This window comes from Rattus norvegicus, chromosome 1, assembly GCF_021556685.1.
Source record: "Rattus norvegicus strain SHRSP/BbbUtx chromosome 1, alternate assembly SHRSP_T2T, whole genome shotgun sequence".
Taxonomy (NCBI): domain Eukaryota; kingdom Metazoa; phylum Chordata; class Mammalia; order Rodentia; family Muridae; genus Rattus; species Rattus norvegicus.
The window spans coordinates 176,892,108-176,905,643 of record NC_141534.1 but is presented as its reverse complement, the minus strand read 5'-3'; the positions used below and the strand labels follow the sequence as shown (position 1 = coordinate 176,905,643).

At 43.7% G+C, this 13,536-nt stretch overlaps 1 protein-coding gene across 2 annotated transcripts in view; it reads left to right on the top strand.

Annotated features, from left to right (window-relative positions):
• Dennd5a (DENN domain containing 5A) overlaps positions 1–13,536 on the top strand; it is a 65,749-nt gene that overhangs the window by 25,297 nt on the left and 26,916 nt on the right. For both annotated transcript variants that reach the window (XM_087559617.1, NM_001107546.2), the window contains 3 exon segments: positions 311–968; positions 6,847–7,034; positions 12,329–12,646. In XM_087559617.1, the coding sequence (XP_087415743.1) occupies positions 311–968; positions 6,847–7,034; positions 12,329–12,646 (1,164 nt within the window).

Genomic DNA, 13,536 nt, shown 5'->3' with positions numbered 1-13,536 from the left:
CTAGGCTTATTGATGCTGGATCAGCACATCATTGAGGTATACACCAACACCAATAGTTCTTGAAGAAAGGATTATAGTACACATAGCCTGTGATTCTGTATTTTGTCAGAGTATCAAATACACTGAAAAATCACGTTTCTATTGTGTTAGACAAATAAATAGTAGTGTGTTAGTGTGTGTATTGTATTAATGTGGGAGAGCTTTAGGGAAGGTAGACAGATGTCCAACATGGTATATTGTAGCTAGCTGATTTGTGTTCTGGAGAGGACAAGGAATGCTCTCACTGCTTGTTTTCTATTGTCTTTTGCAGCTGTGCATGCCCAAAGGGCTGGCATTCAAGACCCAGGCTGATCCCAGGGAGCCACAGTTCCATGCCTTTATTATCACAAGGGAGGATGGCTCTCGGACATTTGGGTTTGCCCTTACCTTTTATGAAGAAGTTACCAGCAAGCAGATCTGCAGTGCAATGCAGACCCTCTACCACATGCACAACGCTGAGTATGATGTCCTTCATGCTCCACTTGCTGATGGTGGAGACCAGAGTGGCATGGAAGACGGTGAAGGCATTCCTGGGACCAAGCTGCAGCGCTTCAACTCCTATGACATTAGCAGGGACACACTCTATGTTTCTAAATGCATCTGTCTCATCACACCCATGTCTTTCATGAAGGCATGTCGGAGTGTGCTGCAGCAGCTCCACCAGGCAGTCACGTCACCTCAGCCCCCTCCTCTGCCCCTCGAGAGCTACATATACAATGTACTCTATGAGGTGCCACTTCCACCTCCTGGCCGCTCCCTGAAGTTTTCTGGGGTCTATGGGCCAATAATCTGCCAGAGACCAAGTACCAATGAGCTTCCTCTATTTGATTTCCCTGTCAAAGAGGTCTTTGAACTGCTTGGGGTGGAGAATGTGTTTCAGCTTTTTACTTGTGCCCTTCTGGAGTTTCAAATACTGCTCTACTCACAGCGTAAGTCAGTGTTGACTACAGCTCTCTACCCGTGTGGGATCCCTGCTTTCTACAGTCACATATAATGGGTCTGACGATAAAGGCCAAGGGCTTTAGACAGGTGGATGGAGAATGGATGGACCCTGAGAAGCTAGCAATTCTGGTTGGCTATCATCATGGCCTTTGGGTGTAGAGTCTTTAGTTTTGGAAGGAATACTTCTTCTAATTGACACTGAAAAGGGTAGTGGCCTCCAGCAGTGATGGTCCATCAGTTCTGTTCTGTATTCTGTGTTTTCTTTGGCTTGACAGTAAAATCAAGAACGATCCTTGTATACTGATAAGGTGAATTGTTGCTTCTTTCTGGTGTTATCTGAATTGTTGAATTGTTTCTATAAATGAGAGTTGAATGTGACTAGCAGGTTGAAAGACTACTCAGGTAGGTGAGAAAAAACAGTTGCTTACTCTGCAAGTCAGAACAGTATCATAAAATTCAGTACATAGTTTAGTATACAATATGCCAGGCATTGTTTCAAGGTTGGTAGATAAAAGTGATGGACAAAGTAAAAAAATAATCTTTCTGAGTGGAATTTGTATTTTAATGAGAGAAAAGGAGTTAGTAAATAGGTAAAATATGGAGATGGAAGATAGCTAAAGACTTTGGAGAAAGAAACGATGAAAGGATGATATTTGGGGAAGAAAAGTTCTGGTTGTTTTAAAAGAAAAGATTTATTTTTATTATTTTAAGTTTGTGTAGGGTGTGTGTGTGTGTGTGTGTGTGTGTGTGTGTGTGTGTGTGTGTTTGCATGTGGGTATGTGCACGTGAGTGTAGGTGCCTGCAGAGTTTAGAGGCATCAGATTCCCCTGGAGCTGGAGTTATAGACAGTTGTGAACTAATTGATGTGGTGGGTGCCGAGAACTGAAGTTGGAGCCTCTGGAAGAGCAGCCAAGGGCTTTAACCACTAAGCTGTCATTGCAGCCCAAAGTCCAGTTTTCAATAGAATGGTCTATTTTATTTTATTTATGAATTTATTTATTTATTTGGTTTTTTGAGGCAGAATTTCTTTGTGTAGCCTTAGCCATCCTGGAACTCCCTCTATAGGCCAGGCTGGCCTTGAATTTACAAAGGTCTGCCTGCCTCTGCTTCCTGAGTGCTGGGATTCAAGGCGTATGCTACCACCACCCGGAAATAGAGTACTTTTAAAAACAATTTATTTTCGTTTTAGATTGCAAATAGGGTCTTTTTTCCCCACAAAGATTTATTTTATTTTTAATTATGTATATGTTTGTGTGGCTGTGTATACATGTGCACAAGTGCCCATGAAAGCCAGAGGCTTCAGGGTTTTGGAGCTGGTGTGAGGCTCCTGTAAGCATCTGACCTGGGTGCTGCATGAACACAGGTCCTGTGGAAGAGCAATAGGTGCTCTTAACTACTGAGCTATCCTTCTCCCCTCTAGGTAATTGTTTTTAAAAAGTAGGTTAGGTCTTTTTGAATAACTTGGGAATATCTGTAGTCAAAAATATTCCAGGTTGGGCTTATGATGGTTCAGTGATTAAAAGCACTTGCCCACATAAGGCTGGCAGTCTAAGTTTGAGTCCTGAAACCTATATAAAACTCAGAGAGAACCAACTCTCCAGAGCTATCTTCTTACCTTCTCATGTACGTAGTAGCATGCACACCCACCCTTAGTACCCTCTCCCACACCACATAAGTTGACAGTTTCTCAGCCTTTGTCTTTTATGATATTGGCATTTAAAAGGTACTGTGTGTGTATGTTTTGTATATTTTTAGGATTCAAGTTGCCCTAGAGTTGGTTACATGGACAAAGACATTTTCCCTGTTCAGTAGTAGTAAGGTTTTTCCTATTCATTTCCTCACTGAGGCATTCTGAGTGTTAGAGCCATGGCTGGTATGTAAGGGTACCTAGTAAATACTTACTAAGTGAATAGGTATTATTTACAATTTAAACACTTATGTATATGGTGTGTGTGAATAACTTACTGTACTCTACATGCATACAGGAGCCTTTGGGTCCAGAAGAGGTGTCGGGTCCCCTGGAATTATGGTTACAGGTAGTTGTGAGCTCTAGTATGAGTACGAAGGACCGAGTCTGGGTCCTCTAGAAGTGTAGTTAGTTAGTGCTTTTAGCTACTGAGCCATCATTACAGCCCTTGACTGACATGTTGGTTGTTGTTTTATTTTTATGTATTTACTTTTTTGAGACAGGATTTCTCTATCTATCTCTGGCTGACCTGGAACTTGTTCTGTAGACCAGAGCTGGCCTTACACGCCTGTCTCTATCCTCCACCACCATTAAAGGTGTGTGCCACTTGGCACCATAAATAACATTTTTTAACAAAATATTCTAGCTAATCTTTTTTAAAAAATATTTATTTATTTATGCATGTGAGTGCTCTATTTGCATGTACACCTGCATGAAAGAAGAGGCCATCAGATCCTATTATAGATGGTTGTGAGCCACCCTGTGGTTTTTGGGAATTGAACTCAGGACCTCTGGAAGAGCAGCTAGTGCTCTTAACTATAGCCATCTCTCCAGTCCTTTGCACTCTTTTAAAAGAGTTTGGTCAGTGAGATAATGTAATTGTCTATTTGAGAGAAGGTGAAAGAAAGCTGGAGCTAAGGAGGTATATAGTTAACTGCTATGAAGTGGTTGGGGTTTGGGATCTAGTTTGAAGGTGAAGTAATGGAGAATCTTTTGTTTTAGCTTTGTTCAGAATTTGCGCGCGCGCGCGCGCGCACACACACACACACACACACACACACACACACACACACACACACAGAGGTAGGTGCCCATGGAGGCCAGAAGATGGCATTGGAGCTGCAGTCGAAGGTACTGTGAGCCTCCTGAAGTGGGTGCTGGGAACCTAGCTTGTGTCTCCTGGAAGAGCTGTAGATACAGCTTATCTTATCTACTGAGCCATCCCCCGACTTCTGTTTGTTTTGAGTCAGGATTTCAGTCTACCTCTGGCTGACTTGGAGCTTGACAGCTCTACTTAGTCTTCCTGTCTCTGCTTCCCCTCCTGCTGTGAGTACAGGCATGGTCCATCACAACTTGCAAAACAATAATGAATTGAAGAGCACATACCTATCTAAAGCAAACAGCCACTAATTCCAGTTGACTTCTTGAGGGGCTACTGGCCTAATGTTAGTAAATCTTCCAGGTTTTCATAAGAACCCAGACTTTCTTAGATAAAAATGTGTGAATATTAAATGGTGGCATCAATGTTGCAAAACACTATAGGCTAAAAATACATCTGTAGATGAGTGGTTCCTGAGACTTCCCTTTGTTATCTTCTGAGTGAAGATACACTCTTGTTCCATGTAATAACTTTCTGGTCAGTGGCAAACTGTTCATGTGGTCCAGTGGTGGTCCCATAAGATTATGTCACCAACTCATAGTACCTTAGTTTGTGTATGTATATTCTGTAGTGTGTCCTTGTGTCCTGTAGCAGGACAGAATTGTGACACATTTTTTTTAGAACAAGTTACAAAGTCATATTCATTTTTTCTAATTCCAGTGAGCTTTAAACGACCATTTTTTTTTTTTTGAAGATGTTAGCATTTAATTAACTTCTGAAGTGTAGTAGCCTGATCGAACAACATCAATGATGGGAGCAGCTCCAGTCTTGTTTTTTGCTGCATTGACCCGTGTCTGCTCATTGACCAACATCCATAATTTACAGTTGGTTGACAGTTGGGCAGAAGCTCTGGTTCCTCTTCAAGTGGTAATGCCTCATGCCAACTTTGCCGAAGTAACCTGGATGGTATTTGTCAAAGTTGATCCTGTGGTGATGCTCGTCTTCAGCATTCCCGAGGCCTCCTGGGTGCTTACCGATGCGTCCATGGACGTGGCCCAGAGTTTCCGGGTCTTCCTCAGTCTGGATGGCATGGTGGCAGGAAAGAAGGAGCAACAATCTCCTTTTATTAGAAGTAATTGTATATTACAGCATGGGGAAGAGCTGTGAGCGGACTTAGCCAGTTGCTTGGAGTTCAACTATTGCTAGTTGAGTGGTATGGAATGCTACGGCAAAGGAGATGCTGCTGCTATCATTGGTACTGTGTGCAGAAAAGGGTTTGTGTGTATGACTCCTGGAGGTTAGCGTTCTAGTGTGGGGACCACAGATTGCTGGATCCTTCAAGTTGAGAGGCTGCTTTAAAAACAAACAAGCAAACAACACAACAACAAAACATTTAAAAGGTAGAGGGAGAAAACACAACTTCTACAGACCAGAAAGCTATAAAGCTCAATTTCTCTTCTCTGTTAAAACAGCCACGCAAATGGAAATGGGGATTGTGTTATTGCTTTGTTTTTAAAGAATCTCACAGTTTCAATTGCACTGGAGGAAGCTCTTCAGAGAGCTTAAATTACATGTTTCAGATACTAGATTAGGTTTATCTTGAGGAGGGGAAAAGCAAGGCAGTGTTGAAAAGCCTGCTTATATGGAGCAAATAACCGTCTCCAGCATGCCCTGATATATGTATGGCTGATAGATATGGACCTAGTTCTCAGACACTGGAGCTGAGCAGTATCCAGTACAATTAAACCTCACAGTGAATGAAGGCATTTGGGGGTTTGCCTCACTTCCATGGTGTTTTGGTACAAGGTGGGATGCTGTTGCCATGAGCCAATGAGAGCAGCCAGCCATAGAGTGTGGTAGCTTCTGCTTCATTCACTTTGGAGAGGGAAGGAGGGGAGGCTCTTTGGTTTTCTTGTGGTTGCTCCTTCTCTCCTTCGCTCCCTCCCATAAACCCAATCTCAAAATGGGGTGTGGAATATGTATTTACCTGCCAGTATTGGGAAGAGAAGGGATGAACCATTTGGAGTTAACCCAGACCTGTAGATCAGTCCCAGTGCCTTCTCACCTGTGGCAAGCCTGGGCTGCCTGTGTTAAGCCTGGGCTACCTGTGTTTTGTGTATTTTTGAGGTTCCTATAGCTCTCTCTTCATATTGATAAAATTCTGGAGCGGCTTACACAACAGAGGAGAATATTTGCTTATTTATTATAAAAGATACATTTGATACCAACCTAATAGGACTGCACAGTGCAGGTATCCCCATGCTGGCTTCTTTGGGTGAGCCTCACTCTAGCACCTCAGAATGTGTATTGGCCCAGAAGCTCTTTGGATTTGCTTTTTTATTTTTATTTTTTATTACTGTAGAAGCCTGAGTGATGAACTCTTTGTCTTTGGTGATTGTTTCTAGCATCTGCCCCTTTTGCCCTGAGATCAGAGATGGACTGGAAGTGCCAGCCTCTACTCATGCCTTTCTGGTGATTAGAACGTACCCTTGGAGCTCACCAGGGAGGCCTCTACCTCACCCTCAGCCACCACTCATCTCAGTATCGGAAAATGTTCAGGTTCTTAGCTGTGTGCCAGGAACTGGCGACGAAGACCAAATATAGATTCCTCACACAAGTAGCAATTAATTATAGGTCACACGTTCCTTTGCTTAGCCAGGAGCAAGAGACAGTCTCCCAGGCTATGGCAGCCTTTTGCTTCAGGGTCAATGCTGGGATTGTAGTAATAAGCCACCATGCCCAGCTAAACTCGCAAACTCTATTGTGTGCAGAAGTGTTGGGAGTAGTAGGCGATCTTGATTTGCTGTCTGGAGAGCAGAAAATCCTGGCTATCCCCACTTTAAACAATATGCTTAACATAATCTTGAGTAGTGGCTAGAGAAAGGTGACATTTACTCTTTCTGCCATATTTCTATGTATTGAATTTTATTACTAGTTAGATCTGTGTATTTGATGGGGGTCTACCAGGGAGTCTGAGTCTGTGGCCTCCAGTAGGGGGTCATAGTGGTCCTTGGGACAGTTGCATTGTATCGTTTGTTGAGTGTGCTTATTCTGTTTTTTTTTTTCCCTTCCGACCTAGATTACCAGAGACTGATGACCGTGGCGGAGACAATTACAGCTCTGATGTTTCCTTTCCAATGGCAGCATGTCTATGTCCCCATTCTCCCAGCTTCTCTCCTGCATTTCTTAGACGCTCCTGTTCCGTACCTGATGGGGTTGCACTCCAACGGCTTGGATGACCGCTCAAAGTTGGAGCTGCCTCAGGAGGTGAGAAGAGAGCCAAGTGCGGTGTGCCCCTGGCCCTCTCTAGCATGGGGAGGTGAAGATTCTGGGAGGAGACCAGCATGGTGCCACCAAGGGCCTGTTTTGGGGGCGGGTGCTAGAAAGGGGACTGGGAACATGAATAACTTTTCAGGAAAAAAATACAATGAACCAGGGTTGGGGATTTAGCTCAGTGGTAGAGCGCTTGCCTAGCAAACGCAAGGCCCTGGGTTCGGTCCCCAGCTCCGAAAAAAAAAAAGAAAAAAAAATACAATGAACCATTAGCCCCAAACTTATATCACTCACAGGGTCTTCATCACCGGATGTACCCAGTATGTTTTTATTTTTTAATTTCTTTTTTTCCCATACACATTTTTTCAAACACATCTCTCAGTTTTATTACCATCTTTGGCTTCACGTATACCTGGGACAAATTTTGTCCTCTTTAGGAATCTTTTGTCTTTATTCTCCATTCACTTTAGGCATATGGGTATGTGAAGAAGTTGCTCGGAAACCAGCAGTGTACTCAATGGGTCTGTTTGAGGAATTGTTTGTGAAAGAGGCTCCAATGTTCTGTGAGTTCTGGCGTGTGGAGCCTCTACTCTGTGGCTTTTTCCATTGCTACAACAACCTTTGCACTTGAGTTTCCGTCCTCTTCCTCTGGTCTGCTTGGGGAGGGGTAGACAGTGGGATGCAGAGCCCTACGTGCTCTTCAGAAGCAGGTCTTCTGTGGGCTTAGAGTACCATTCACCCAGGCCTGCCCTCTGAAGGCCAGACATTTTTCAGGGCAGTTGGCTAGCTGGGTATTTTCTACCCTGATTTATAGCAGACAACCTCTGTGGGGGTAAAGAATTGCAGGTCAGGTTTTTAAAAGAGTAAACCATTATACAAGATGAGGTAAGAGTAATGGTATCCTTGAAACATACTTTTATGTTTTTTCCCAAAAGAACACATGCTCATAGTTTTATAAAACGAACAATAAAGGAAGAATTAGCTCACATTTTATTACTCAGGTAATTTAGCATTTTAGTTGACATCTTTGGACTATAAAGGATCTTTAAACTCAGCTGTTGGAGGGGAGTGAAGGCAGAATGAAGGACCTTGATGTGGTTCTGTGCCAGGTAGCATCAGGATCCTGGGGTGGTAAGCTTGGAGTATAAAGAGACTTTCTGTAGAAGAGTGCTCATTTCTTAGACCCTCAAATTAGAATTCATCAGTTGCAGCCCTATCTTTGGCAATCAGAAGTCTGTAAAAAAGCCCTTTGTTCTTTTTCACACCAACACATGATCTCAGCTGGCCCTGAGCAAAGGAGAACCGAGCTGGTCTTGTGAGGCCTGTTTTGTTTTGGCTTCTCATTGGGGTTTCATTGTCTGAAGACACAGCATGTCAGAAAGTAAGCTTGAGAGCACTGAAGAAGGGGCTGTCACTTTCTGCTTGTCTTTTTCTTTTCTCTCCATCTGTCTTCTCTCAGGACACTCAGTAGCTTCCCCCTGGGAGCCTGTGTGCTGATGTCTCCTCAGTGATGAACTCAAAGGTGCACTGAGGGAACTAACTGACTGGGTTTAGGAGCTAAGGTTGGCAAAGGGCTCTGTGGCCCTCTGAAGGGAGAGTTTTGGGGATTTGGCGGATTCATGAGGCCTACCTTCAACAGTAGCTGTCTCACCAGGCTCCCTGTCAGCATGGCAGAGGTGAGCAGAGGGGTGATCGTTTGGCTTCAGTGTCTTTCCAGGTTTTTCATCTTCACAAAGCCTTTCACAATGTAAGTCACACGGGTGTTGCTGGGCCTTTTCTCAGTTGTGGGAGTGGATGTTTGAGGATTTGGTCATAGGTTTATAAATTGCTTCAGCTTGCCAGCCTGGGCTGAGAGGAAACAGCATGAGACTGTTTTATGAGCCTAGAAGTTAAATGGCCTCCTTTTCATTTTGCCCTCTTACTGCTTCCTTTTCAGCCTCATTTTGCAGAGTGACTAGGAAAGAGAGAAGTTCCTGTGTGTCTTAGCCACCTCTGAAGTGTGTGCCTGAGCCACTGTCCTCAGCCACCTCTCACCAAGGGTATCCACATATGTGGACGCAGGATTTGGGTTGATAAAATTCTTTATAGATGGAATTGGAGAGAGAGCTCAGTGGAAGAGCACTGGCTATTCTTCCAGAGGACCTTGCTTCCATTCCCAGCACCCACATGGTGGTACTAATCAGGGGATTGGATGCCCTCTTCTGACCTCCACAGGTCCCAAATACACTTATGGTACCCAGACATGCATGCAGCTGTATGGGAAAGGGACAATAAAGAAAGCATCAAACTAGCCATTTGCGATTAGAGGTAGTTTTTTTTTTTAAAGATTTATTTATTTTATGTATATAAGTACACTGTGGCTGTCTTCAGACACATCAGAAGAGGGCATCAGATCTCATTACAGATGGTTGTGAGCCACCATGTGGTTGCTGGGATTTGAACTCAGGACCTTTGGAAGAGCAGTCAGTGCTCTTAACCACTGAGCCATCTCTCTCCAGCCCTAGAGGGAGGTTTTTATTGTGACTAAGAGAGAACACATCCGGGGACTTGCGGAAGAGTCTAGATCAGAGAGAAAAAGCAGCAGCCTAGGGGCTGGAGAGATGGCTCAGTGGTTAAGAGCACCCGACTGCTCTTCTAGAGGTGCTGAGTTCAATTCCCAGCAACCACATGGTGGCTCACAACCATCTGTAAAGAGTTCTGATGCCCTCTTCTGGTGTATCTGAAGACAGCTACAGTGTACTTATATATAATAAATAAATAAATCTTTAAAAAAAAATTAAAAAAAAAAAAAAGCAGCAGCCTAGATGTGACCAGGGCTAGGGAAGTGGTGAGAGGGTAGTAGCAGAAAATACTGAGTTATAAGGAGCTGCAGGAAGCCTCAGGGTTTGGGGTGGTGATGAGAAGGGTCGGGAGACTCTCAAGGGGGCTTTGAAATGTATGACAAGTACTTGTGAATGAGGTCTAAGGAGCCTGGAGGCCAGCGTGGGCTTTGATATGCTGATAACCACAGGTATAGGTCAATGCAGCCTCAAGCCAACTCCTTTGGCTGACTGTTTTACAAGTTTCTGAGGAATGCTGGCTTCTATCTAACCACCAGAATCCTCCTCCTATAGGAGCTTGAATTGGGCCAAGACTAGATGTGTGGACTGCCTGAGAACAAACAGGCAAAGCATCCATATAGATTTAATAAATAAATAAAAAGGAATTCTTTATGGACTCTCTATTTGACTCACAACGGTGAGAGAGAAGCCACTGAGCATTATTGGGTGGATCTAAATATTTTAGTTGCTTCCATGTTTCTTGTTGGAAAAACTGCCACCACCCTCTTTTTAAAAGATGAGTCAAGGGGTAAGAGATGGAAATGCGTGCCTTTCATTTTGTCAGCTGTGTAAAGGCCCTTGACTAGATTAGTTGATTTTGTTTTTTGATGGCTTGGCCTAAGAGCATTAATAATGTTAAAAATCTTAAAAGAATAAGTAAAAGGGGGTCTGTTTTTAGGTTATAAATATTTATTGGCCTTTAAGAGGCAGAGTCAACATATTTAGTAGAGGAACTGGGAAGTAAAGTTTAAAGTGATTCCTCCAGTCTTTGAGGTTTGGGGATGGAAAGCTTTCTTTTTACAGTGACAGGTTGACAGTTAATTTATGCACTCAGCATAAGTGGAACAGGGGTCTGTTCAGAATGAGCTGTAGTAGATGAATTTGGTGGGACGGCTGTGTTAGTGAGCTGATCATGTTATCCTCTGTCTGCTTCTTTCAGAACATAAAGGCTGTTGAGCCAAATATGAGCTTGTGTGTCACTGGGACAGCATTTGGTATATAGTAACAGTGCCTTGCTGAAGGAAGGACCCTTATCTTATGCCATAAGGAAACCTGTTTCACATAGATTAAAAGTTAAATGGAGGCAGGGAAGGGGTGGCAGTGAGGTAGCTCAGTAGGTAAAAGGCATTTGCCAGCAAGCCTGACAATCTGAGTTAAATTCTTGGGCTCCACCTGGGGGAAGAAAGAGCCTACTCCTGAATGTTGTCATGTTGTCTTCTAATTTTTGCTTGTGCATACACACTTAGTCACAAATACATATAAATGTCCTATAAGAATATTTGAGATTATAATTCTCAAAAACAGCTCTATAACAGGAATCTCTTTTATATAATTGAGAGAGACTTAACCCTTTAATATCCTGTTGGAGTGAAGGCAATGTTACATGTCTTGTAAGGACAGATTAATAAGATAAGCATATAAACAGCTCTTCTAATAACAGTGCAAGAAAGTTAACAAGGACAAGGATTTTAAAGTATTAAACTGATCAAGCAACTGAATATCAGCCAAGGTGATGGAGAGCAGTTTTAGTGTATGACCGGGGTCAAGCAGAGTTCAAATCCCAGTGCTACCAAGTAGTGACCATAGGTATATGCTTGGCCTGTATCAGGTTTTTTTAATTAATTAATAAGTATGGGTTTTACCTACGTGTGTGTGTGTGTGTGTGTGTGTGTGTGTGTGTGTGTGTGTGTGTGTATGTGTGTGTGTGTGTGTCTGTCTGTCTGTCTTTGTGTCTGGTGCCCATGGAGGCCAGAAGAGGACACTGGGTCTGCTGGGTCTGGAGTTACAGACAGTTGGGAGATGCCATGTGGATGCTGGAAATTTAACTGGGATCCTCTGGCAGAGAGCTGCCAGTGGTTTTGTCTGCTGAGCCATTTCTTCAGCTCCTGTCTCTGGTTTTTTGTTTTGTTTTGTTTTAAAGTTTATCTTTTAAGGTTAGTCCAGGATGGCCTGGATCCTGTGCTAGCCCCATGCTAGCCTAGAATTCTTAGTGGTCCTCCTGCCTCAGCTTCCCCGAGTACTGTGATCATAACCATGCGTATCTTCTTTAGTCAGTTTCATCTGTAAAATTAGTCTAGGCGGTGACAAGTCTAATAGTTGAGCACCGTGTGAGTGCTGACTGTACCTCTCAGTATGAGGAAGGACCGTGACAACCAAATCTTGAAAGTTAGGAGTGAAGCCTGAAGCAGGTGAGCACCAGTGCTCAGACTGGTGCCAGACTTTGACACTTCTCACTGATTTGTGAAGCTTTTGAATGGCACTGCCATCATGGTCTCACAACTACTTTTAGCTAATTTCCCTAGCATTTTCCCTCTGAGGAAAGAGCCATGTTTCTAAGGTTTTATGTTAGAAAGCAGAGGGGGCTCAGGATGCCTCCGCCATCTTTACACTGCTCATTCCCATTTCATTGTCCTTTCTAAAACTGCTCTCTTGGGGCTCCCTTTGTTCACACCTCCTGTTTCCTTCCAGGCTAACCTCTGCTTTGTGGATGTTGACAACCACTTCATTGAGTTGCCAGAGGACTTGCCTCAATTTCCTAACAAACTGGAGTTTGTCCAGGAGGTCTCTGAGATCCTCATGGCCTTCGGCGTTCCCCCTGAAGGGAACCTCCACTGCAGCGAAAGTGCTTCGAAGCTGAAGAGGATCCGAGCCTCCGAGCTTGTGTCTGACAAGAAGAACGGGAACATTGCGGGCTCCCCTTTGCATTCCTATGAGCTCCTCAAGGAAAATGAAACGATCGCTCGGTTGCAAGCTTTGGTCAAGAGGACTGGAGTGAGTTTGGAAAAAGTAAGATGCTGGAAATACATTTGTGACAAATTGGATCTGTGTTAGAGTGCTGTCTTGTAGAAGCTGGGCTTAGTATGAGAAAGGACTCAGGTCAGAACAGTGCACTTCTTTTTTTTTTTTTTTTTTAAAGATTTATTTATTTATATATATATAAGTACACTGTAGCTGTCTTCAGACACACCAGAAGAGGGCATCAGATCTCATTACAGATGGCTGTGAGCCACCATGTGGTTGCTGGGATTTGAACTCAGGACCACTGGAAGAGCAGTCAGTGCTCTTAACCACTGAGCCTTCTCTCCAGCCTGCATTTTTTTTTTTTTTTAATTTTTCTAGACAGGGTTTCTCTGTGTAGACTAGGCTGGTCTTGAACTTAAGAGATCCACCTGCCTCAGTCTCCCAAGTGCTGGGGTTAAAGGTGAGTGTCACCACTGCCTAGCTGACGGTGCATATTTGTGAGCAGTGAAGGAATACACCATATGGGAGACTGAGCACAAGCAGCTCTTCTAGCAACTGATCCTGGATCTAAGCTGGGTGGCTTCCTGTGCAGGTCAGGAAGAATCTGTTGCCATTCTGTGTGAAATTGGGGGAGAACTGTGGACTTTTCTTACCCATTGCCCTGAGGTGTTGTAAGAGCCAGGCCTTTAAGCATTTTCACCCAAGATTCAGACCCTAGTCTAGAGTTCAGCTGCAGCTTAAACCAGATCCTGCAGTGCTGAGCTCTCTCCTGGGAGACGCCTGCTCTCCGGTTTGTGGCTTTGATGATAGTACGCTTTCTGCGCTTGTTTGCCCATGTCCTTGCCTCCTCCATTCTCACCGCTGAACAACTTTGGTTAGTACACATGCATGTTAGGCTGACACCATGATTTTGTTGGACTTCCTTTTTTAGGGGT